Genomic DNA, 24,458 nt, shown 5'->3' with positions numbered 1-24,458 from the left:
AATTCCTACAATTTAATTTTAATGTGTTAAAATTACATATTAAGTGAATAAAATTATCTCTCATTTATCCTCTACTAATTCCTTTCCTAAATAAAAGGATGTGAGAGACTTTAAAATTGCGACAAAGATGGAAATTATACAAAGTTATAAAAAGAGATTCTTTACCATCAGCCCTATGGCTTCTTTTTTTTTTTTTTGACAAAATTATCAATCATAAATTTTTTAGTACAATTTAATATAATTTTTTTCCTGAAGGGATCAAGTATTAATTTTTATGACTGTTATTATTATTTTAATTATAAATTAAGTTTATAGATATAATTTAATTAATTTGTTAATATTTAATATTAATTTAAATAATTTTAAAAATAATAATAAACTAATTATTTTAATTTTTTTAAATCTTATTTATATTATTGTAATTAATAAAATATTTATTTATCAATATTATCTTTAAATTAATACTATCAATAAATTATTTTTAAGATATTTATTTATTAATCCTAATATTATTTAAATTAATATTTTGATATTACTATTTTTTTAAAATTAAAAATTATTATATAATTAAAAATTAATTTATTAGTGAATATAATATTTAAAAATATTATTTTTTATAATTAGAATTATTATTTAATTAAGAAACTAATTTATTATTTAATATAATAGTAAAATATAATTAATATATATTAGTTTTAGAATAATTATTATCTAATTAAAAAATTAATTATCATCTAATTAAAAAATTAATGTATTAATTATATTTTATTTTTTAAAATTAGAACGAATATTTAATTAAAAATATAACTGATTAATTAATAAATTTAAAAAAATTATATAATTACATATAAATTCAAATTCTATATATCAAAAATAGTACATATATTAAAATAAAAATTCAACGTATTAACATTTAAATATATATATCAAAAAAATTATAGATCTCATAAATTAATATATATAAATATATAGATCCTTAGAGCCAACCAAAGAAATTAAATTTTAGACAATAAAAACATTTATTATTTTTATCAATAAGATTAAAATATCTGCATGTATTTTACTTGTCTGTCCCATAATAACCTCTTTTTCCTGCTAGATTAATAAATAAATTTTCTGTTATTATCATGGCTATATATATATATATATATTATATATATTTTTTAATAATAATATTTATTTAATAATCAAATTCACATGCCGCAAGTTGACGTGGTCCTCTCTAGTCTCTACTTGCATATCGCAATCCCAATCTTTGCCCAAATTTAAGCTCCTTTTTATCTTTAGGATATTTATTAATAATAATATAATCATTAATTGTTTTCTTTTTTTCTTTTGTTAAATCAGATTTCCTTTTATGGTTTTTCTTATTTTATTTTTCATTTCAACTGGAATAATACATTTTGAACCGACTCTTTTTTTTATAGTAATGTTTCTTAAAAGAAATCAATTTAACAGAATAATAGAACAGTAAAGCAAAATCATTTGAAAAGGGCTGTCTACCAAAACAAAAAGAAAAAGGATAATAGAACAAAGTTGGAGAGAGGGGCGGTGCGTTGTATTGACGCTTCCTTTTTTTTTATTTATTTATTATTATTATTATTATTTTCCACCAATTGCCCGACGTTGACTCCGACTTCTTGATCAAAGGGGCTCACCACAGAATCTTAAGTATTATTGCATTACCTTACAGGAACCGCTCCTACTCTACTCTCCACTCCATCCCCACCACCCACATCATCATCACCGTCCATCTTCAGTGCTTGCTCGATCATCATCCATTTCCTTTTCCTCATCTTCTCTATATACGTGCATTCGCGAACCCCACTTCCATGCACGTGTAAGGACTTGGAGCTTTGTCTGCTCGCCGCGTATTCTGTTTACAGTTTGACCGGTAAAGGTTATCGTGTTGGCTCGATGGGAAGTGGTAGAAACTGTGACCGGTCCGGTACTTCTTTTTTTAAATGTTTTGGTTCGACACCGGTTTTGGGATGATTTTGATTTACAATCCCAATTCAACATTAAAAAAGGGATTAAAAGAAAGAAAAAAACCATCCAACAAACTATTAAATTATATTTATCATTTATATAAAATAATATTATTATTTTTTAAATAAGTTAAGAATCACATATTTTTTATTATTAATAAAACCTAAAAATAAAAAAAATATTGTGAAGATAAACATTTATTTAAAAATTTATTTATAATTTAGTGCCATCATTTGTACTTAATATGCTACATGCAATTTTTCTCGGGGACAATTATATAGGTGGAAAAAAACTCTAAAATTTTGAAACTAAATTAAATATCAATTTTAATTACTTATTTTCTATAACTAATTATAAAAGTAAAACTAATAAGTCTATCAAAATTTAGAATTAGATCAAGTTTACTAATATTATGATTTTTTTAAAAAAATATATCTAATTGAGTTTAAATTTTTAATTAGAAGCTATTCATTTCCTTTTTGACTTGGATGCAATGATAAAATATATCCTTATTTATCATGTTTATAAATATTGATTTTATCTAAATATGTTGAATTGTTAGCTCTTTATTAACTTAAATATGATAATAAATTAAATTGTGAGATTTTTTATAATTATTTATTTAATTAATTAATTAAAATCAATTATTTATTCGTGCATTCCACGATTATTATTATTATTTTAACTATAAAATTAAATTAATAAAATATAATTTAATATTTAATAAAAATTTAATATTAATTTATAAAATTTTGAAAATAATAGTAAATTATTACTTTCAAATGTTCTTATCTTTCTAAAAAAATTTAGATTTGATATAATTAATAATATTACTTTTAAAATTAAAAATTTATTATATAATTAAAAAATTATTTTATTATTAAATATAATGTTAAAAATATAATATAAAATATTTTTTTAGAATTTAAATTATTATTTAATTATAAAATTAATAGTTAATATAATATTAAAATATAACTAATATGCTAATTTTTAGAGTAAAATTAGTATTATAATCTGATTAGATAATATAGTAAATATATTATTTTTAAAATTAAAATAGTGTTTTAACTTATCAATTAATAAATTAATAAAAAATTATAAATTATATATAAATTTAAATTTTATATGTTAAAAATAAATATTAAAATAAAATATTTATATTAAAATTTAAATATATATATTAAAAATATTTAAGTTTCATAAATTTATATATATATATATTGCTTGAATTTAAAATTTATTTACCTTCAAATCTGTCTGATTCGATATGGCCTAAAAATTCTGTATTAATAGTCTATTTATTTTGTAACTGATTGAGAATGGATCGAATCTAGCACATCCGCTGGTTGGTGTATAGTAAGACTAATAGACATTACTGTAGGAGATAATATCAAAAAGTGATCAACGTTAATTCATTCAATTTGAGACAAAAACATCAAATAGGCTTGGGGGTTTTAGGGTTCTAATCACCAACGCTGTTGATCATAGATTGTTCAAATATTTCGCGCGAAAATTATGGATCATGAAGGTAACTTTACTTTTTATAACGTTGTTTTGCTGCATAATAAAAGCCTCTTATTTTGTGTTTGTGCTGAGTGATGATAATAAAATCAGGGCTGAGAGGCTCTTCAAACCCAACTGCATTGCTGGCTTCTCTTATTGGCAAAAGAGACAAGCTTCACGATGAGCTTCGCAGCATCGAAAAGCAGGTTTCTATTTGTAATTTTTTCTTTCTTTTCTTTTCTTTTCTCTTTTTTTTTCCTTAAAGTTTTTTGATTTGGAGATTTGGAATATTATTAATTATTGTAACTAAGACGATTTAATTTTATTTGGGTCTGTCACATTGCCTACGAAGTTTGATTCTTTAAAGTAATTAGTTCAAAATTAGGTTGAATTTATCTGGGTTTTCCTTTTTCATCTCTAGCTAGCAATTTGGTGCATTGATGTGTGTTTTTCTTTAGTCTCAGGGGTTAGTGCCATTAGTAAAGCACATGGCACTTTTGAGCTAAAAAATTTACTTCTATCTTTTGTTTGATGATGAATGGTTCCTTTTGTATAATTCTAAACGGACAGCATACTTCCTTTCCTTAATCTTCAGGTCTATGATATGGAGACAAACTATTTACAGGATCCAAGTCAGTGTGGCAATGTATTGAAAGGTTTCGAAGGGTTCCTATCTTCATCTAAGAATACTGCACTGTATGGATTGCCTATTATTCAATTTTCTTTGTTTTCCCTCTTTGATGAGAGTTGTCGCTCTAGCATTTACCTCTTTACTTGGAATTATAATTCGATTCCCTTTTTCTTTTCCTTATTCCTTTGGTATATTTATATAAAAATTCATGCTGATAGCTTCATCCAGAAAAAAGAAACTATTTAATTTATAGAAAGTTACTGCATTGAGTACTTTATTAATCTGTCAAATTTCCAGTTTAGTCTAAAGTTTCTCCCTGATGCTGCATTTATCATTATTGTTCCACATTACAGTCTTCTTCAGAAAAAGGAACTAAAGATCCTGTTTCTATTTAAGATTTAAATGCTCCATCTCATTAACTTTTAGCATGAGAGGTTTTCTTCTGCTGCAGATAACGTCTGTTTGAGGTTGTAGATCTCCTTGATAATCAAATCAATTTATTGCAAGTTTCCTTGTGTTAAGATACTGGAACATCACATGAATGGAGTTAATACTATTACTTCTAGCATTTAATAAAATGATGTAAGATTGTATATGAATTTCTGGAGGTCAGATTCAGTTGCATCATGGTAAATACTGGATTTTGTATAACTAACATGAGTTTCTTCACACTTGTTGCTTCAGGTTGAAGCGGTCTAGGAAGTTCCAGCCTGAAGATAGGCTTTTCTCATTATCTTCTGTCACCTCACCAGCAGTATGTACTCTGAATCTTTAATGTTGTAGCGGTAGAATGTCCAGTGTTTTCTTTTTCTTTCTAATTTTTCTTTTCTTTCCCCACTCCCATTTTCCCCTTCTCTTCATCAAATTACTTCCCAATGATAGACAAAGCAAGGGCTTGGAGTTTTTCACCAATTATCTAATTATGTTTAATGAGCATGTCTAATTAGAAAGTAATATCATTTGATCTTGAACTGTCATCTTCTGAACTTCAAAGGGGACAAAAGATTATCTATGAGCATTTGTACTTTTCTTTTTAGAAAAGAGAAAGAGAAAATAAATCCTGCTAAATTCATCTGTCCATTCATGCATTATTAATTTAATCTCAGCTTCTTGTGCATGTGTATCAAGGCCACTTATAGCCCCTGCTGTTGCTTACTCTTGGAAACATGCAGCTCATTTTAAAGATATATCTTGTTGATCAAAAGCCGCCTTTTGTAAAACTCAGGACTACTTCCCTTATTTCGTTTCAATACTTATGACTAAATTTAGAAAGGTAGTCATGCTACTCTAAAAGTTCTGTTGGTTTGAATATTTATTCTTTTGCAATACCATATTTAACATATGGATAGGACTTTTGGAGGTTTTGATGTGAATGCCATTTCCAAGCGAAAAGTTTCAGGTTCAGTTCTTAAATCTTAGTAACGGATGAACTTAAGTAGAGTCATGATTGGATGTCTCTTCATGAGAAAGATTGAGATGTGGTCACATTACTTGGTTTTCTATTTTGCTGTTCTGTCACAGTTGCAGCACTGAAGCTTTCAGTGCAAAGAGTTTGTTTTATATGCAAATTTGAAAGAGTAAGAATGTGGTGGTGAAATGGATATATCCTCTGTTGGGATGTGCGACTCACTGTGCTATATTTTTGCAGTATGCAAAGTGATGATGGTATGCCATGCTCATCTAAATAGAAATGTTTCATGTACTGTCTGATCCACCATCATTGTAGGATTTGTTAATCAGGATGTGATAAGATAAATTATGAACTGACCATACTTTACCTTGTGGCAAAGGGGCTTAAAGCCTTTGGAACACGCAAAGAACTTGTTCCAGGAATTTGAGAAGAATGAAGCACTTGGTGAAACAAACGTTTGGATTAATCAACTTAAACAGCATTATGATCTAAGTAGAGAATAGAGAGGAGCAATAGTGTTGTACATGATGATGATATTCTTCTTCTGCCTTTAACTTCTTCATTCTTTCATCCCAAAATTTGTTGGAGGTTTTGGTTGATGGTGCTGCTTAATTCTGCGGAAAAGTTAATCAGATATGTATTGAAGGCTTTCTGTTAGGAATCTTCTTTTGTGCTACACCACTAAAATCCATCTATTTTCAGAAAAGGGGGAGAAGATCCCTTTTAATTGGTTTTTCTTCTTTTTCTAATTTTGTTAGGAAGTTATGTCTAATATGTTCTTGAAAATTTTCTGGCACTCCTTGTTTTTTTCCTATGGTCAGGCTGAGGAGCAAGCAGCGGGACGTGATGGTGAGCCCATATATACAGATGCATAGGCAACTTTTCCTTAATCCATATTTACGCAGATGTATTGGCAACTTCCTTTGTCTTAGTTTTCTTTGTTGTTTATTTTTCTGTTGCGTTTATCATAGATGGGAGATCAGAATATGGTGTAGGTCGTCCCAGGGGCGGAGGGATATATGCAAATGGGCAGTAAGTGCTGAAATTTAAACTAATCTGCATATTATGTTATTAAACTATTAATGTCGATAATGATGCTTTGTAGAATATAATACATGTACATATATCTAATATATTGCCAGGGGAAAACCAAAGAAGGGAAGAGGTGGACCAAGAGAAGCTAAGAGAACCAGGCCTGCAGCTGATCCAGATTTTGACTATGATGATGATCCTGATTTGACTCTGTAAAATTGGTGTAGCCAGATGATATGATGGGTGAGACTTTGTACGAATGAAGACCTTAGAGCAGAATTGGTTCTTTGAATTCTTGTTAATATCTCTTCTCCTTTGACATTGTTCAGGCACTGAGAACTAATCCTGTTGGTTGCTCCTGTTTGTTTAAGACAGTTTTGTGTTCTGTAAAAAGAAATGTTTCTACTGTAAAATTGCTCATGCTTTACTGTTTGGACAATGACAAAATTGAATAATCTGATCTCCATAGTGCTCTTGGAAACAATTAAGAAGGACATTGTTTAGTAAACCATAGAAACTAGAAAGGGCTCATCGATTTCCCTCCTTTCTCACTCTCCAAAGGCCCCTGACTTTTCCTTTTCATGTCTTTTCAGGGCCATTGCTGACTATTCTTTTCTTGGTCGGTGATGGCCCTTTCCAGTTGTTTCTTTTGTTGCTTAGTGTTTCTTTTTCAATAATATGTTTGGTTAGATCCAAGGAATTATGTTTCTCTTTCTCTTTGGTTAGATCTAAGGACTCTTCTCTTTTAGGATTTTTGGTTATACTCTCCCATGGGTATAGTTTGCAAATTTTGTGCTTACAATGGAAACTAGTTTCAGTTCAGATGGCTCATATTCAGTGCCTAGGGTTTATGAAGTTATGATCGACAAAATTTAAATTTTAAAATAGTTCAATTACATCTTTAAAATTTGAAAAAAATTATTATATTTTTAGAACTCACCGCTATAACAGAGTTATTTCTCTCTTTGTACTGATACAAAAGACCCTTTTGTTGGGGAAAAGAAAAAGAAGAAGTTTTGCTGCATAAATGAGACTTGCGTTTTCAAATTACTTTAAAAGGTCAGAGAGTGTGAAATGTTAGTACACTCCAAGGTCAAAAGAGTGTCAATAAGACTGCCAATAACTGTTTACCATTAAAATGTAGCACAAGCATACTCTATAGGAGCTGACTCAATATGTTGGGCTTTTGGATGAACAAAGCCAATCAGAGCTGACTCATCTCCAACTTAAAAACAAAAATAAATTGAGAAAATTAAGAATTATAATAAATGATTAAATATTTAAATAATAGAAGTATATGATTGAATGAAATGATGACATATAATATGTATAATTAATTGCTTAATTATGCTACATAAATCATTATATTTATTATTATTTTTAATATATTTTAAATCAAGTTGCACGGTTGTATATACCTTACAATTCTAATTTTTAATTTATATTTAAGTGCAAAATTTAATTAAATTAAAATCTTTATATTAGTATAGTTGAGTTCTAAAAGAATTAAAATCTAATTTTACCTTAATTTGATTAAAAAAAAGTTATTTTAATTGAGGTTGATACTTATAATAAGAGTAAAGATTAGACTGTACTTCCCTTCATCAATTCAATCTTTGACTGCATTGATCTTGGACCGCTCGTAGTTCTTAACGGTGTCGTTTTGTTTAGTGATATGTTCTTCGCTGCTTTTTATCATCTCCAGCGACTGTGTTCCCTAAAATGTAGCTCTGCGCTGAAAGTCGCAAGTCTTATCCTTGCTTAGGCAGTCATGAATTTGCTGGTAATTCTTGTTATATCTTAAATCTCTAAATTACTTTACTCTTCATTCTGCTCCATTTCTTTGCTGTTTCCATTTTGATGTTTCTTTTCTCTTAAAACAAGAACACCATTAAGATGCAAAAGAAGGAGCCAGACAAGGCACCGCTGTTACCACCACCACCACTACCTGAATTGCCAGTTCACTGGATTGAAACCTCTGATTCTGTCTCACGTCACTTCCAGTTTCAGCCAGATGGTCGAATCTCTGTAAGTTTTTTTTTTTCCTTAAACTCGTTTGAAAAGAGCTGCGCCTTTTTGCAAACGTCTGGCGTACATTATATCTAAGCATATGAAATAATCGACTATTCCAGGTCCTTTTCTTTTGATGGTGGTTATGTGAAGTACTTCATGATGGTCTTTTTGAAAAAAAAAAAAATTATGAACAAGCCAATGTGTGATATAAAATTTGCTGCTTTTTGAAGTTATATGGTAGTAGGGTGATGAGGTATTAATAATGAAGAACTGGTTTGATGCGTTGTTATCTTAATTGTACTTTTGGCCTAGCTTGACTGGGAAAAAGGGAATTCCTAAAAGAATAATTTCGCCTTTTGGAATAGATTAGGGAACTCCCAAGCTAGATAACCGCTAAAGATGCTTTTTTCCCCACTTAAGAATAGAAGATTTACTTTGTACTGGGTCATTTATTTTGCTTTATATCATTCGTAGAGAAGCGATGGACATAATATAAGATGCTCACTGCTCTTTCTTGCAATTTCTATGTTGATTTTAAATTTGACCTATGCTTTCTTTAACTTGTTTGAATGACTGATTTGTATCTTTCTTCCTTTCTTTTTTCTTTTTCCTTCTTTTCACTTTTTTTACAATTATGATGGTATAGATGAAGGTAATTGATGATTCAAGATCAATGTTTCATCGCGTGGTTGAATCGTTCCAGAATAAATTTTTTCCATCTGGATATCCATACAGGTAAGCGATCTGATATTCAACATTGGAGCATAGGCTTCTTAGCAGCTTGCAAAACAAAAAGCTAAGGCAGACGGCTTTTCTTTATTTAGCTCCTGGTGTTTTCCAATGCAGCGTGAATGAGGGATACCTCAGATACACACAGTTTCGGGCGCTCCAGCACTTATCCAGTGCAGCATTGTCTGTGCTGTCAACTCAGGTTTTATTGCAGTACATATAGACTACTCTGTCACATTCTAAATCATTATAGTGACTTCATTTTTTTTTTGTCAAGTTTATAGTCCTTATTCCTTATGACTAAATATCCCTCTTTATTCATTGCTGAGTATGATTCTCTTGGTTAATCGTTTAGAAACTGCTCTTTCACAGCTTCATGATGCACACCAGTATTTTTTTCTCTTTTACAACTATAATGTGGGGATCATTTCTCTATTTTCTTACTGCTTTGCAGTCTCTGCTATTTGCTGCAGGCTTGCGTCCTACGCCTGCACAAGCAACTGCTGTCAGTTGGGTAAGTTCATTGCTCAAGTGAACAGTAAACTTTTAGGCTAATTAATAGCAATATGTCAAGATTTTTTCATTCTTTTTGTTTATGAGCAGGTATTGAAAGATGGGATGCAGCACGTGGGAAAGCTAATATGTAGCAATTTGGGTGCGAGAATGGACTCAGAGCCTAAACGTTGGAGAATACTAGGTTTTATCTTGTCCATATAATCTTTCTTTCCTCCCTGTATATGTGGTCAAGTTTCATCTTTTGCTGATTTTGAGCTGGAGTTATCTTTAAGTCATGTATTACCTATTTATGGTTAGATGGTCTCTAATTGCAGCTGACGTGCTGTATGACTTGGGTACTGGCTTGGAAGTTCTTTCTCCCTTATGTCCTCATCTTTTTCTTGAGGTTGCTGGCCTTGGTAATTTTGCAAAGGTCTGTTTCTAGTTAAGAACAATTTTATCTGAACAAAAGTGTTAACCTGACTTATTTGGAAATTATTGGAATTTGTTGCAGTTGTACTACATCTGCTTTGCAATTAATAGTTCCATTTTCACTGCAATTATGCTTTTCCATCTCCTGTCTCTCTGTATGCCTTCCATTGTTACATTTCTCTGTGTTGATTTTACTTGTTCATTTAATTTGATAGGGAATGGCAGTAGTTGCAGCGAGAGCAACAAGACTACCGATATATTCATCGTTTGCAAAAGAAGGCAATCTAAGTGACCTATTTGCAAAAGGGGAGGCTATTTCAACACTTTTTAATGTTGTTGGATTAGGAGTTGGGATTCAATTAGCATCAACTGTTTGTTCATCAATTCAGGGGAAGGTATGGAGTTTATCATTATTCCCTGATATCAGGCTGTGAATTTATCGTAGGGCAATGTATCTTCTTGATATTGAAAGTTATTTCCATATTTGTTTCTACAAATGTTAGTTTAACCTTATTTAATCTCTTCAACTAGCATGTTGTGCTGGAGGTTCAGAATTGCTTTCATGAACTAGTATATATTCTTATATACCTACAACTACTACGAAAGAGAGAAGAATGAGTATTCTTCTGTTTTTGTCTTTTGAAAAAGAAATTCTGGATTGTAAGGCGTGTAATATTCCTCTTTGACAACGATCTTGATATTCTAGTTGTCATTTTTCTTGCAGTTGGTGGTTGGCCCTCTTCTTTCTATTCTACATGTTTTTAGCGTTGTTGAAGAAATGCGAGCTGCTCCTGTCAATACACTGAACCCACAGAGGACTGCCATGATTGTAGCTGATTATGTCAAGGTTTGATTTAAGTTCTCAATAGTATATCTGTACTTGCTTTTTATTTCCATCTGCCTAATTCTTACTGTTGCAATCAAACCCAGGCAGGAAAGATATCAAGTCCTGCTGATTTAAGGTACCGGGAAGATCTCATTTTTCCGGGGAGACTCATTGAAGATGCTGGCAATGTAAAAGTGGGGCGGGCTTTGCACAAAGCTTTTACACCTTCGAAAGTTCATGAATTAAAAGATATTTTTCCAGAGGAGAAGTTTCTTTTGAATCGTGGAAATACATGGACTGACATGGTACTGGAGCAAAATGCTTCTGGTGAAGATGCATTGAGGGGATGGCTAGTTGCGGCTTATGCTACAAGTATGGAGAAGTCTTCCCACATGTGCACCCCTAGTGTCTTGCAAGATGCTTACGAGAAAATGAACAGCACGTTCGACTCATTTTTGTCTGAACTGCAGGCCAAAGGGTGGCACACTGATCGCTTTCTGGATGGAGTAGGAAGCCGTTTCGCGTGGTAGCATTTCTAGATTTCGATGATAGTCTGCTCCTTAAAGATAGGAAGATTCTTTGATTTAAAAATAAAAAAAAAAAAGAAAAAAACTGAGTAGGGAAAGCAGATCAAGATCTGTACAATATAAATTAGTATTATTTCAGAGAGTTCACATTTATTGAACTATTCTTTCACACCCATATTATTTATACAGTTTTTGGTTAAAATTTATAAAATTTACAAAATTTATTTGTAAATTTAAAATTTAAATATTTTAAATAGGGTGAAAGTTAATTTAATATTCTATATAATTAAATTTGTATGGAATTTGTTATAGTTAAATTAAATTTTATTAAAATATATAGAATTTCTAAATAAATTTCACATTAGTAAATTAATAGATTCTGTAACACTAAAGTATTTCTTTTAATTTTATTATTTTTATTTTATTTTTTCTATTATATCTTTTTTTTAAATAAAATTATTTTTTTTTTTTATAGATTTCAACTAAATATAGCATTAGAATTAGAATTTGTGGGTGTGAGGATCGCGAGGCTACATTTAATTTTTGAGGAGTATTTCTCCTACATTGCTAAGTTAACAATATTGAGGTACTTTCCAAGCCTATATAATAGAGGCCTCACATTGTTATTCGATATCCCAAAAATAAGAGAAAAATATTAGAGAGTTAAACAATTATTTTTCTCCTATTATAAAGAGAGAATTTTAATGTTTTCTCCTTTATAAATAGAGAGTTTGCAACTCCTATTATTTTCTTATAGTAAAATTCTTCTATCCTTGCCCGTGGTTTTTACTCTAATTTGTTTAGGGGTTTTCCACGTAAATCTGTGTGTTCTATTGTGTATTTTGTCTTACTTTATTTTTATTTTCTCAAATTATTAGCTGTGATTATCAGGTTCATATTTTTCTACAATTGGTATCAGAACCAGGTTGGCAAGAAATTTCTTAAGCTTCGGTGGTTACAGCTCAGTTTGATCTTTCACATCATAAGAGGGTTTTTTTGAGGTTTCTTTGGTGCAAAAGAGCTTGTGTGGAGTAGTAAGAACACTTACAATTTAGGGAAGATTCTGTCTAAGGAGATTGGTACTTAAGAGGTCCGCTTGTGACCCTCTAGTCTTTCCTGGGAACTTACCTAGTGAGTTGTGTTCATTACTGCGGTTCATTTTACAAGCTAAAAGGCACCGTTTGTGATAGAAGCAATGGCGGCAAAATTTGAGATTGAAAAATTCAACGGGTGTAATTTCTCACTGTGGAAATTAAAAATAAAGGTCAGATTGAGAAAAGACAATTGTCTTGCTATCGGTGAGCGATCGACAACACTCACAGGATGATAATAAGTGGAACGAGATGGATGGGAATGCTATTGCAAACCTTCATCCCGGCACTTGCAGATGGGATCTTGTCCAAGATAGAAGAAAAGAAAAGCGAAAGGAGATTTGGGACCACCTCACTAGACTGTACGAGGCCAAGTCATTACACAACAAAATTTTCCTTAAGAGGAAACTTTACACCTTAAGAATGTTAGAATCTACTTCAGTGACAGAGCATCTTAATGTCTTGAATACTCTATTTTCTCAACTCACATCTTTGGGCTATAAAATAGAGTCACAAGAACGTGCAGAACTTCTACTCCAAAGTCTACCTGATTCGTATGATCAACTCATCATCAGTTTGATAAATAATGTTGTTACTGAAATTCTAGTCTTTGATGATATAGCAGCCGCTATTCTTGAAGAAGAAAATCGGCGAAAGAATAAGGAGGACAAGAAGGCAGGTTCACAACAAGTGGAAGCCTTGATGGTGATGAGAGGGAGATCAACAGAACGTGGCCCAAATGGGAGTCATAATCTTGGTAGACCAAAATCAAAGAGTAATAAGAATTATAAATGCTACCATTGTGGTAAGAAAGGTCATCTGAAGACAAGGGAATGTGGCATACACTTCGGATGATGGAAATGTATTGTGCTGTGAAGCAGCAATATCAACTGAGAGCAGGAAGAGATTTGCTGATGTATGGCTTCTTGACTCAGGAGCAACTTATCACATGACCTCTCGAAGAGAGTGGTTCCATCATTATGAACCTATCTTAGGAGGATCTGTGTATAGTTATGAAGATAATGCCTTAAAGATCATAGGCATTGGAACCATCAGGTTGAAGATGCATGACGGTACAGTCCGCACTATTCAAGGAGTGCGACATGTGGAAGGTCTGAAGAAGAATTTGTTATCTCTGGGACAGCTGGATGATCTTAATTGCATTATCAAAGTTCAGAAAGGAATCATGAAGATTAGCCGAGGAGCGCTTGTAATTATGAAAGGAGAAAAAATTGCTGCTAATTTGTATATATTTTTGGGAGAGACTATGCATGAAGCAGAAGCATCTATTGCTTCAAGTAGTTCAAGCGAGAGATCTGCACTGGTGTGGCATCAGAAGCTTGGACATATGTCTGAACAAGGCATGAAGGTTCTTGTTGAGAAAAATCTACTTTTTGGTCTCACAAAGGTGTCATTACCCTTTTGTGAGCATTGCATAAAAAGCAAGCAGCATCGACTACAGTTCAATACATCCAATTCTAGAAGCAAGAATGTTCTAGAATTAGTTCACTCTGATGTATGGCAAGCACCAGTTTTATCACTAGGAGGAGCTAAGTACTTTGTGTCCTTCATCGATGATTACTCCAGGAGATGTTGGGTGTATCCTATCAAGAGCAAGGGAGATGTATTTGCAGTTTTCAAAACTTATAAAGCGCGGGTTGAACTTGATTCAGGCAATAAGATCAAGTGTTCGAGGACAGATAATGGAGGAGAATACACAGTGTAATGAATTTAATAGCTTTTGCAAGAAGGCATAAAGAGGCGTTTCACGGCATACACTCCTCAACAAAATGGAGTGGCAGAGCGGATGAACAAAACTCGTTAGAAAGAACTAGAGCATTGTTGGGAGCTCGCAGGCCTAAATAAGGCATTGAGGCGTTAACACACTTTGTTATGTGATTAACCTAGGTCTCCATCTACAAAGAATTGATCAAAAGACACCGATGGAGATGTGGACTGGGAAGCCGATTGATTATTCAAACCTCCATATATTTGGAAGTCCCGTATGTGATGTATAATACCCAAGAAACTACAAAGCTAGATCCAAAATCCGGGGAAGTGTTTGTTCTTGGGATATCTTTGATGGTGTGAAGGGTATCGTCATGGGATCCCAACGCCCACAAGGTTATAATCGGCAGGGATGTAATCTTCTTAGAAGATAAATTGAAGGGAGAAGATGATAGCACTTCAAAAGAAAATTCGGAGACTACAACTATACAAGTGGAAAGAAAGTCTACGGGAAGAAGATTCTTCCAAGCACGAAGAGGAAGAACCAAATTGAGTTTGAAGTGTCGAACTTGAAAAGGGAAAACGTATAAAATTTACACCAACTGGCGGAAAGATTATGATATAGACAAAGAATGTCGACATCGCCTTCTAACCGAGGGAAGGGGAGCCATCAACTCTCCAAGAAGCAATGAAGCGATTCGGATGCATCTCGTTGGATGGCGAATGCAAGAAGAGATGGAAGCTCTACATAAGAACAAGACTTGGGAGCTTGTGCCACTACCATAAGGAAGAAAGGCCATTGGCAACAAATGGGTCTTTAAGATCAAAAGAAATAGTGATGATCAAGTGGAGAGGTTTCGTGCAAGAATGGTGGTGAAAGGATATGCTCGGGAAGGGAGGGATTGACTTCAACGAAATATTTTCCCCTGTGGTTCGATTAACAACTGCCCGAGTAGTCTTGGCGATGTGTGCTACATTTGACTTACATCTGAAAGCATTTAGATGTGAAAACAGCTTTTCTTCATGGAGATCTTAAGGAAGAAATTTATATGCTCCAGCCAGAAGGTTTTGAAGAAAAAGGAAAGCGGAATTTGGTTTATAGGTTGAACAAATCTTTATACAGTCTAAAGCAGGCGCGAGGTGTTGGTATAAGAGATTTGATTCCTTCATCATGAGCCTTGGATACAACAGACTTAATGCAGACCCTTGTGCATATTTCAAGAGATTTGGTAAAAGTGATTTTATTATCTTACTGTTGTATGTAGATGACATGTTGGTAGCAGGCCCCAACAAAGATCATATTGAAGAACTAAAGGCACAGTTGGCTAGGGAATTTGAAATGAAGGACTTGGGACCAGCAAACAAGATTCTAGGGATGCAAATTCACCGAGACAGAAACAATAGAAAAATTTGGCTTTCTCAGAAAAATTATTTGAAGAAGGTCTTGCGACGCTTCACTATGCAAGATTGTAAGTCAATCTCTACCCCACTTCCTGTTAGTTTCAAATTATCCTCCAGTATGAGTCCTAGCAATGAAGAAGGAAGGATGGAAATGTCTCGAGTACCGTATGCATCAGTAGTAGGGAGTTAATGTTCACGATGATTTGTACACGACCAGACATTGCACATGCAGTGGGAGTAGTAAGTCGGTACATGGCGAATCCTGGTAGAGAGCATTGGAATGCTGTAAAGAGGATCCTGAGATATGTTAAGGGAACCTCAAATGTTGCATTGTGTTATGGAGGATCAGACTTTATTATCAGAGGATATGTTGACTCAGATTATGCGGGTGATCTTGATAAAAGCAAATCTACTACAGGGTATGTGTTCACACTTCACTGAGTGGGTATCAAAATCAGTTGTGGCGACATCAACAACAGAAGCAGAATATGTAGTAGCTACACAAGCTAGTAAGGAAGCAGTATGGTTGAAAATGATGATGGAGAAACTCGAGCATGAACAAGAGCATATTTCTCTGTTCTGTGACAGTCAGAGTGCCTTGCATCTCGCAAGGAATCCAGCTTTTCATTCAAAGTCAAAGACATACGAGTCCAGTATCACTTCGTTCGTGAAAAAGTGGAAGAGGGCACTGTGGATATGAAAAAAATTCATACTAAGGACAACCTAGCATATTTTTTGACGAAGGCAGTTAACACTGATAAATTTATTTGGTGTCAATCCTCTAGTGGCCTGATAAAAGTATAAGCAGCATGGAAAGGCAAGGAAGAAAGAACGGTGTGAAGATCTGACTGATCCTTAATCAAATCTTCAAGTGGGAGATTGTTGATATTTAGGGATTTGTATCTCTCCCACATTGTTAAGTTATTAATTTTTGAGAAGTATTTCTCCCACATTGCTAAGTTAACAATGTTGAGGTACCTTCCAAGCCTATATAATAGAAGCTTCACCTTGTTATTCGATCATCCCAAAAATAAGAGAAAAATATTAGAGAGTTAAACAATTATTTTTCTCCTATTATAAAGAGAGAATTTTAATGTTTTCTCCTTTATAAATAGAGAGTTTGTAACTCCTATTATTTTCTTATAGTAAAATTCTTCTATCCTTGCCCGTGGTTTTTATCCTAATTTGTTTAGAGGTTTTTCACGTAAATCTGTGTGTTCTATTGTGTATTTTGTCTTACTTTATCTTTATTTTCTTAAATTATTAGCTGTAATTTTGCTTTATCAGGTTCATATTTTTCTACACTCTTTACCGGCGCTTTTAACAAATGTGATGTGAAACACTTGATTTATTATTACTCCCAGTTCCCAAACCTGTATGGTTTGTTAGCAGGGCTTTCTTGACAAGTTACTCGTAGGGGGATAAAACAGAGACATTTCGTTTTTCTTGTGCGTCATCTTCTTTATACACATGCACAAATGAATCATAGGGCATAACTGTTGGTGCACTTCCTGAACTTCTATATTGTAGCATCAGTTTCTTATCAAAGTTGCAAGTAGATGTTACTATCTCTTCAACCAATGCAACAGAAGCTCGGTCCTTTGGGCATAGTTTTCCTTCTTATATTTCTGTTTTCACTTGCTTTTATTGTTTTCTTCGTTATATAATCTTATTTTTATCATTTGTTATTTTATTTTGTTCACATACTTACAAGGTTGATGGTTTGGGAGATGTTGTGGCTGGTCTTGGCAAAGCACTGCAAAAAGGAGGACTCCTCATGGAAATCATTCTGCCTAAATATGATTGCGTGTAATATGATGGTATTGGTAACTTAAGGGTGAGTTACAATATTGACTGGAAGAACGATTGAACTACCATATCTTTTTATGAATATTCTCAATGATCTGATTGCATATGCAGGCCCCAGATGTGACTGTGGAATCATATTTTGATGGCAAATTATACAAAAACAAAATTTGGATTCGCAACTTCATTCAAAAAACTTTCTTGGAATTACTACGGAAATTACTACAAAATAAAAAAAAATAAAAAATTGGAACATTATTTCTATTTTGATAGTTTCTTTTAGTTTATTTAGTTTAACTACCGAAGGTTTGCGGACTGCTGAGATATGGACTTTCCCTTGTAGCTAGTTCTTTAGTTCACACATTGCCACTCACAGGAGATGTTATGGTTGAATAACTTGAGCACATGGAAGTTTCAAGAGATGATTAATTAATTAATTGCCCTTCTGAAGTCGTGTAGTAGCTTCAATATCAATAATCAATTAAAGCATATCATATACGCCAAATTTTTTGTCAAGAAATTGCTGAATGTTATGTCCAGCTGTTATGTGCAATTTATCTAAATAGTCATTACTTCTATGGCTGATAAAGCAGCACTGTTACATCTTCTGCTTTTCTTAAATTAAAAAATATGTTCTGGTAGTGCCTGCAAAAGCATATAAATACATAGAATGTGATAAGCTTGCAGTTAAGTTATTTTTCTGTATCAGTATATTCAAGAATTTCAAAGAACTGCAGGGCTCTTCTCTGATATCCCGCTGCTCTTCCTCATCTGTTATGGCGGTGTCCTAAACTTTCTAAGTCTGGAATGTCCTATTTTTGAGTTCTCTTCACAGGGAGGAAGGGGTCTCCATTCAACTCTTAATTTTCATGCGAAGAAGTTCATTGGAATTCTTAATGGAATTGATACTGATTCGTGGAATCCTGTGACTGATACTTGTCTCAAAGTTCAGTACGGTGCTAATGATCTTCAAGGGAAGGCAGAAAACAAATTACCTACAAGAAGGCTTCTTGGGCTGTCCACTGCGGATGCTAGGCAGCCATTGGTAATCCTACTTAGGAACATCCAACAAATTTTTACCTTTTCTTTTTTCATTTTATCTTTGGAACTCTTGTATTCGGTTGTCTGTGTGTAAAATTTAGCAAGAATGCTATTTTACTGATCAGGATTTTACTTTTGATATTGTCTCAAATCAAGCAGAAAGGATTGAATTTTCTTAGAAAATTATGAAAGAGTGAATGGTAATATTGATAATGAAATTCTAAGCGAATTATGGGCGGACCAATACCATGTGAACGCTTTACTTTCCTGAGGTTATTTGACTCTGCATAATTTTGTGATGCAACAGTTTCCATTCTTAGAATTAGAAGTCGTTTATGTTTTATTGAATAGGAAGGCTGCATAACCAGATTGGTGCCGCAGAAATATAAGGAACGATGGAGTTGGGAGGTCAGTATATACTTCTTGGCTCAAGCCCAGTTGCACCACATTCAGGTAATCCTCTGCTTTCTCTTTGGCTACAGAAACGCATGTAATCATCTTCATTTTGAACATACTGTCTGATGTCTCAATTTAGTGCTTTTGGAGAACAAAAATAATGAAGCAAAATCCCAGTTCTAAGGTGGTCAAAGGGCCGATTCAAAAAATAAAAATAAAAATTAAAGACCTGTCCACCTGAAGGAATGGCGGACAGCCATGTCCACCCAGTGCTTTAGATGGACGGGTCTTTATTTTTTTCTTGCAGGGAATCAATTCCTTGACATTGCAGTGCAGCTAGTGCATGCAAGCGGATAGCTGCACACCTAAATTAACTTTAAAAAGATTAAAATTCAGCTCTATACATATAAAGAACCCGTGAGCTTTTCTCTCAGAGAATAAAGTTTCTCCCTTCTCTTGCATACCAATTCTCTCAACTCTTCCTTCTTTATTTCTTTCGTAAGTTTTTCTTTTTCTTTTGTTTAGAAAAGATTAATGCAATATTTGTCCTTAAAATTAAGAAGATAATAATTGCAAATATAATATTTTAGTTAATTTTTCTATTATTACTTTTCTGTTTTATTTTTTTTATGTATTATTATATAATAATTTTGTAGGTTTTCTTGAAGTTTATAAAAATTCATTATATAAGGTAAGAACTTTTACCTAATTTTTGTAGATGGATTTTTGTGTTATTATTTTTTTGCTTTTTTTTTGTATGTTATTATATAATCATATTTTAGAATTTTTTTACGTGATTTTTTAGATACACATAACTAAAAAATTATAAATAATTAAATTCTTAAAGTATGATGATATTATTAATTTTTGTAAAAATATTCTGCTGTGCAATATTTTTTTATTTGAATGACTAATTTTTTTTGTGATAATATTTATAATTTTTGTAGTAATAATTATTTTTGTATTATTTCTTCTACAATATTCTATAATAATATTTAGATACGAAGGAGTAAAATGTTTTGTAAGTACGATAAAATTTATAATTTTTATCGTAATAAATTTTTGTATTATAGTTAGTTATAAATGAGGTAAAATATATGAATAAATATGATGATATGTATAATTTATGTAGAGATATTTTTTTATTATTTTTATGATATGATAGTATATAATGATATTTAGATATAAATAAGTAAAAAATTATGTAAGCATAACTACATTTGTAAGTTTTGTAATTTCTTACTTTAAAAATCTATATATAATTTTTAGTATGAGTTTTAGATATTATGTTGTTATATTTGATAGCCTTATGTTATTTATAATATTTAGTGAATTAACATGTTTAATAATGATATGATGATTTGTATTGCATGATTTGTTTAAATTGCGTTTAAATATTATATAGCAGAAGTTTAGTTATATTAAAAATAAAAATATTATATTAAAAAAGAGTATTCTAACCTAAATCATATTAAATTTATAAGTATGTTGAAGTTTTAATTTGTCTAATAAATTAATAATTATTTATTTATTAAATTATTTAAAATTATAATTTCATTAATTATATTTATTTAATTGATACATAAAATTATAGAAGTACTAACTCGAGTTTCTAAAACTCGAGCAAGATGTAAAAAATAAAATAATAAATTATTATATAATAATTAAAAAAATAAAGCAAAAATAATAATAACAGAAAAAATCACTTACAGAAGTTAGCGGTAATAGTCCTTACATGACAAGCGACAGAATCTCAGTGATTCGCCTGACAATATTTTATGTATCAGCACTCTTAATCTCAACTTCTTTTTCCGCCTGTAGTGTTTTTGATGTTGACAACGATACAATTCCGCTCCAGTTTCAAAATCGGTTTACATTGTTGAATCCTGATGAACAGGGAAATAATTAGGACATCAGATTGATTATATCTTAACTACGGTTTTAGTCCCTTGGCATCACTAATGAACCTTTAATTCCTTTCCCTGCGTCCAGTTCATATTATAAACATTACATGCTCATCTCGGCAACTATTTTGATGGATGGAAATGTTCCACTAGAATTTGCAGGGCACAAGCGGTGCTTTAGAACGCGCATTTTACTCTTTCTGATCTCACAAGTTTCATGCTAATTTTAATTTGATATTAGTTGCACTGCCACTAATTGTCATTTTACTGTCGCGGCGTTTTCTCTCAAATGTTGGTTGTCCAGTGCAAGTGTTATTCATAAGATAATGACATAGAAAGCCCCTTTTTAGCACATAAAATTCACACCATACTTCTCATTTGAACAAATTTATATCACAACCCAACAGTGATACAGAAAAAAAAGGAAAAAAAAATCTCCTTTTTTAAGCTCACTTTCCGGGGACAAAGTTTGTGGCATATGCCCAGGCATTGTTGTTGACGGGATCAGCAAGGTGGTCAGCCAAGTTCTCCAATGGTCCCTTTCCTGTAACAATGGCCTGAACAAAGAATCCAAACATAGAGAACATAGCCAATCTACCGTTCTTGATCTCCTTCACCTTCAACTCAGCGAATGCCTCTGGGTCATCAGCCAAACCCAATGGGTCAAAGCTTCCACCTGGGTAGATTGGGTCGGTCACCTCTCCTAGTGGCCCGCCGGCAACTCTGTAACCCTCAACGGCACCCATCAACACAACCTGGGAAGCCCAGATGGCCAAGATGCTTTGTGCGTGGATCAAGCTGGGGTTGCCCAAGTAATCAAGACCACCCTCGCTGAAGATCTGGGATCCAGCCTTGAACCATACAGCCTCACCGAATTTAACACCGTTGCGTGCCAAGAGCTCAGGGAAGACGCATCCAAGAGCTCCAAGCATGGCCCATCTGCAGTGGATGACTTCGAGCTCACGGTTCTTGGCAAAGGTCTCTGGGTCAGCAGAGAGCCCAGCAGTGTCCCATCCGTAGTCACCGGGGAATTCACCAGTCAAGTAGGATGGGGGCTCACCGGAGAATGGACCCAAGTACTTAACACGGTCTGGGCCGTACCATGGGCTTCCGGAGGAAACATTCTTGGCGGCGGTTTTCCTCATTGAGACACGGCCATTGCCCATGAGCTCAGGGGCAGAAGGGGAGAGCTTCACAGCCTTGCCAGCGAATGAAGGGGAGGAGAGGGCCATTGTAGAGGTAGCCATTGTCAAAAATGAGGGAGTAGTGTTTTAGACTTGAACGAGTAGGAGTGGTGTTTAAGAGCGGTAGAAGATAGAAGTGAGTTTGGAGGGTGTCTTATAGGGAGTTAAGGTTGTGAATTTCCTTATCTTAGAACTATCGATATCCTTATCAAGAGAGTTATGGAGTGGGTCCTCTTATCTTGGGTATCTAAGTCTCTCATTTCATTGGAAGTTGAAGATTTTGGACATTTGTCGGTACCATTTCTACTTGGCACACTTCAGACCACCAACTTGTCAAATTCATTTCTATGCTTAATTATAACTAATGTGGTCCTGCCACGTTTCGGTTATTCAAAAATAAAAACATTAAAACATCATCGGTTTAGGAGTTAGGATACCATTCAACACGATAGTAATGGCAGGAAAGTGTGATCCAAATTTATTTCTCTATCATTATCTTACTATTTCTAAGCAACAATGTGCAAGCTTAATTACCTCATGGGATTTGGTAATTGTATGCATGATAAGTTCACCTGAATCGGCACTGAATAAATAAGAGAATAAGAGAATGACAGGTATTTTAGAAAATATGATGTTTGAGCTCATAAAGAAAAATTAAAACTATTATCAGGATCAAGAGTTGTTCATATTACATGGTGAAGCAGTCCTCTAAAAATTCTTACAGATAAGATTATTATTAATATTAGCATATACAATGAAGATTATCAATAATTAAAGAGTGTGACACATGTAGATGCAGGTCCACTTAAATCAGAAGGCTGAATTCATGCATCAGAGGTTGTTGTTCCCTTTCTCTGTTTTTGTTTTTATTTTTAAATTCTTATTCCCGTATATATAACGTTATATGGTGGGTCACTCCATTTTCACAGCAGACTGGCAACAAGCAAAGTAAATATCTTTGGTCAAGAAACATGCAGTAGATTTGTTGTGAAAGACGTGATGTTAGTGAAGGATGATGGACATTGCATCATTGTACAGAAAACTTGTAGTTTTGAATGGCTACGGAGGTGCCTGCATAAAATATCTGCTAAAAAAAATAATCTGAGTTGGTGGCATTAACATATAATGTAAAAGCTGATACTTAATTATCATGTCCGTTAGATTTCAAAAACTGAGTTATCTTTCTTAGCTTTTAGTGAACCAAATTCTTGAAAAGAACGGTTAGCAATAAGAGCTTCATCAAAGTATACCTGCAAGTGTGGCTGCTAGAATGACAGCAATTTCTTCAATTTCATGCCGAGCATTACTTTGATTGTCTCAAGTCAGATTTTGTAGCTGTATATGTTTCTTCTGGAGACTTCTTCTAATGAATCAACCGAAAAAGGAAAAGAAAAAAGAAAAAAACAAGAAACTTGCTATAATGATGATGAAATTGTCATTACTAATTAGAATATTATTTACGTGGAATAAAGTATAACCCTAAAACTCTGACATTTTCAGCTGTATTTTTTCATCATTTTCAGAGTCATGGACAGGTAATTTATGTCTTAAAATGAAATTTAAACTAAAGAATAGGTTCTTTACTGTTACCTCCTCTTTTCCAAAAAATATTAATACTAGCAGTATCGACTGATAAACTTTGAAATTCTTGGAAGAAGAAACGGAGTGAAAACATCAATTTATTCTTAAAACTTGATAAGGTTTAAACCTTAGCATCTGCTTTTAAAGTGGTCTCATCTGGCAAATCCGTAATTATCTGTCCATTATCTTTTATTAAATAATTTATATCCAACAAGCAACAAGCAACAAGCAACAAGCAGCATTTGCTGAGCTAAGGTGTCTAATTAAGAAGAAAGATGGTCATGGCTTATAATTTAGGATAAAGAGAACTAAATCATTCTTACAAGGGGTTATCACAATAAAATTAGTAAAGCCTTCTCCAAGAATAACCCTGTACAAGAATTTCTCACCCATGCATGTCTTTGTGGTCATGATTATTGGACAAAACGCAATTTCTCTTGGCGAATAACTCACCAGAATTTGAATTTCAGAAGAAAAGAAAGAGCATCACTTTCTTGGCATTGTTGGTATTCAAGATAATTTGTGCACTTTTTTTTTTTAATTTTATTTTATGAAGCTAGCAATATATCCAGAGGCAGATGTGGCATATCTCTATTGGATGCAAGTACAACTTATAACATTGGCTGAGATTTTTGATACGTGATAGCACCAATGACATATAGGAGGTGATAATTGTGGTATGATGAGTGGATAAAAATCAAACCTGTAAAACTTCAGCAACCAATTAGAATTCAA

The 24,458-nt window shown here is 32.8% G+C and overlaps 3 protein-coding genes across 5 annotated transcripts; 2 read left to right on the top strand and 1 right to left on the bottom strand.

Annotated features, from left to right (window-relative positions):
* The first annotated feature begins 3,329 nt into the window (after nt 1–3,329).
* On the top strand, nt 3,330–7,033 carry LOC8289770 (chromatin modification-related protein MEAF6). 2 transcript variants are annotated; one of them, XM_048377095.1, is made up of 8 exons: nt 3,330–3,520; nt 3,607–3,701; nt 4,091–4,191; nt 4,811–4,880; nt 6,359–6,386; nt 6,509–6,569; nt 6,680–6,808; nt 6,899–7,033. In XM_048377095.1, exons 1-7 carry the CDS (start codon nt 3,508–3,510, stop codon nt 6,783–6,785), a joined length of 474 nt encoding a protein of 157 aa, XP_048233052.1. In that variant the 5' UTR covers nt 3,330–3,507; the 3' UTR covers nt 6,786–6,808; nt 6,899–7,033. The 2 variants fall into 2 exon arrangements, with proteins under 2 accessions (XP_048233052.1, XP_025014106.1); XM_025158338.2 differs by having other exon boundaries at nt 6,680–6,812.
* Nucleotides 7,034–8,191: 1,158 nt separating this feature from the next.
* Nucleotides 8,192–11,749, top strand: LOC8289769 (protein root UVB sensitive 2, chloroplastic). Of its 2 annotated transcripts, none has more exons than XM_002524572.3 (10): nt 8,192–8,352; nt 8,454–8,597; nt 9,229–9,317; nt 9,429–9,513; nt 9,766–9,825; nt 9,915–10,008; nt 10,142–10,239; nt 10,454–10,633; nt 10,963–11,085; nt 11,169–11,749. In XM_002524572.3, exons 1-10 carry the CDS (start codon nt 8,341–8,343, stop codon nt 11,592–11,594), a joined length of 1,311 nt encoding a protein of 436 aa, XP_002524618.1. In that variant the 5' UTR covers nt 8,192–8,340; the 3' UTR covers nt 11,595–11,749. The 2 variants fall into 2 exon arrangements, with proteins under 2 accessions (XP_002524618.1, XP_015578086.1); XM_015722600.2 differs by having other exon boundaries at nt 8,193–8,352; nt 8,466–8,597.
* A 9,552-nt stretch (nt 11,750–21,301) lies between these two features.
* LOC8289767 (chlorophyll a-b binding protein of LHCII type 1) lies at nt 21,302–22,301 on the bottom strand. Its single transcript, XM_002524570.3, has one exon. It carries the CDS (start codon nt 22,203–22,205, stop codon nt 21,408–21,410), a length of 798 nt encoding a protein of 265 aa, XP_002524616.1. The 5' UTR covers nt 22,206–22,301; the 3' UTR covers nt 21,302–21,407.
* Between the last annotated feature and the right edge of the window lie 2,157 nt (nt 22,302–24,458).

The sequence above is a fragment of the Ricinus communis genome, chromosome 7 (assembly GCF_019578655.1).
Source record: "Ricinus communis isolate WT05 ecotype wild-type chromosome 7, ASM1957865v1, whole genome shotgun sequence".
NCBI classification, from domain to species: domain Eukaryota; kingdom Viridiplantae; phylum Streptophyta; class Magnoliopsida; order Malpighiales; family Euphorbiaceae; genus Ricinus; species Ricinus communis.
Note: the sequence above shows the minus strand (reverse complement) of the source record. Positions and strands in the feature narration are given on the sequence as shown.

Coding starts and splice junctions, on each gene's coding strand:
- LOC8289770 (XM_048377095.1), top strand. Junction 6,387..6,508: donor GCAAGCAGCGGGACGTGATG/GTGAGCCCATAT, acceptor CGTTTATCATAG/ATGGGAGATCAGAATATGGT. Junction 6,570..6,679: donor GGGATATATGCAAATGGGCA/GTAAGTGCTGAA, acceptor ATATATTGCCAG/GGGAAAACCAAAGAAGGGAA.
- LOC8289769 (XM_002524572.3), top strand. Junction 9,318..9,428: donor CCATCTGGATATCCATACAG/GTAAGCGATCTG, acceptor TTTCCAATGCAG/CGTGAATGAGGGATACCTCA. Junction 10,240..10,453: donor GCCTTGGTAATTTTGCAAAG/GTCTGTTTCTAG, acceptor TTAATTTGATAG/GGAATGGCAGTAGTTGCAGC.
- LOC8289767 (XM_002524570.3), bottom strand. CDS start 22,205: ATGGCTACCTCTACAATGGCCCTCTCCTCCCCTTCATTCGCTGGCAAG.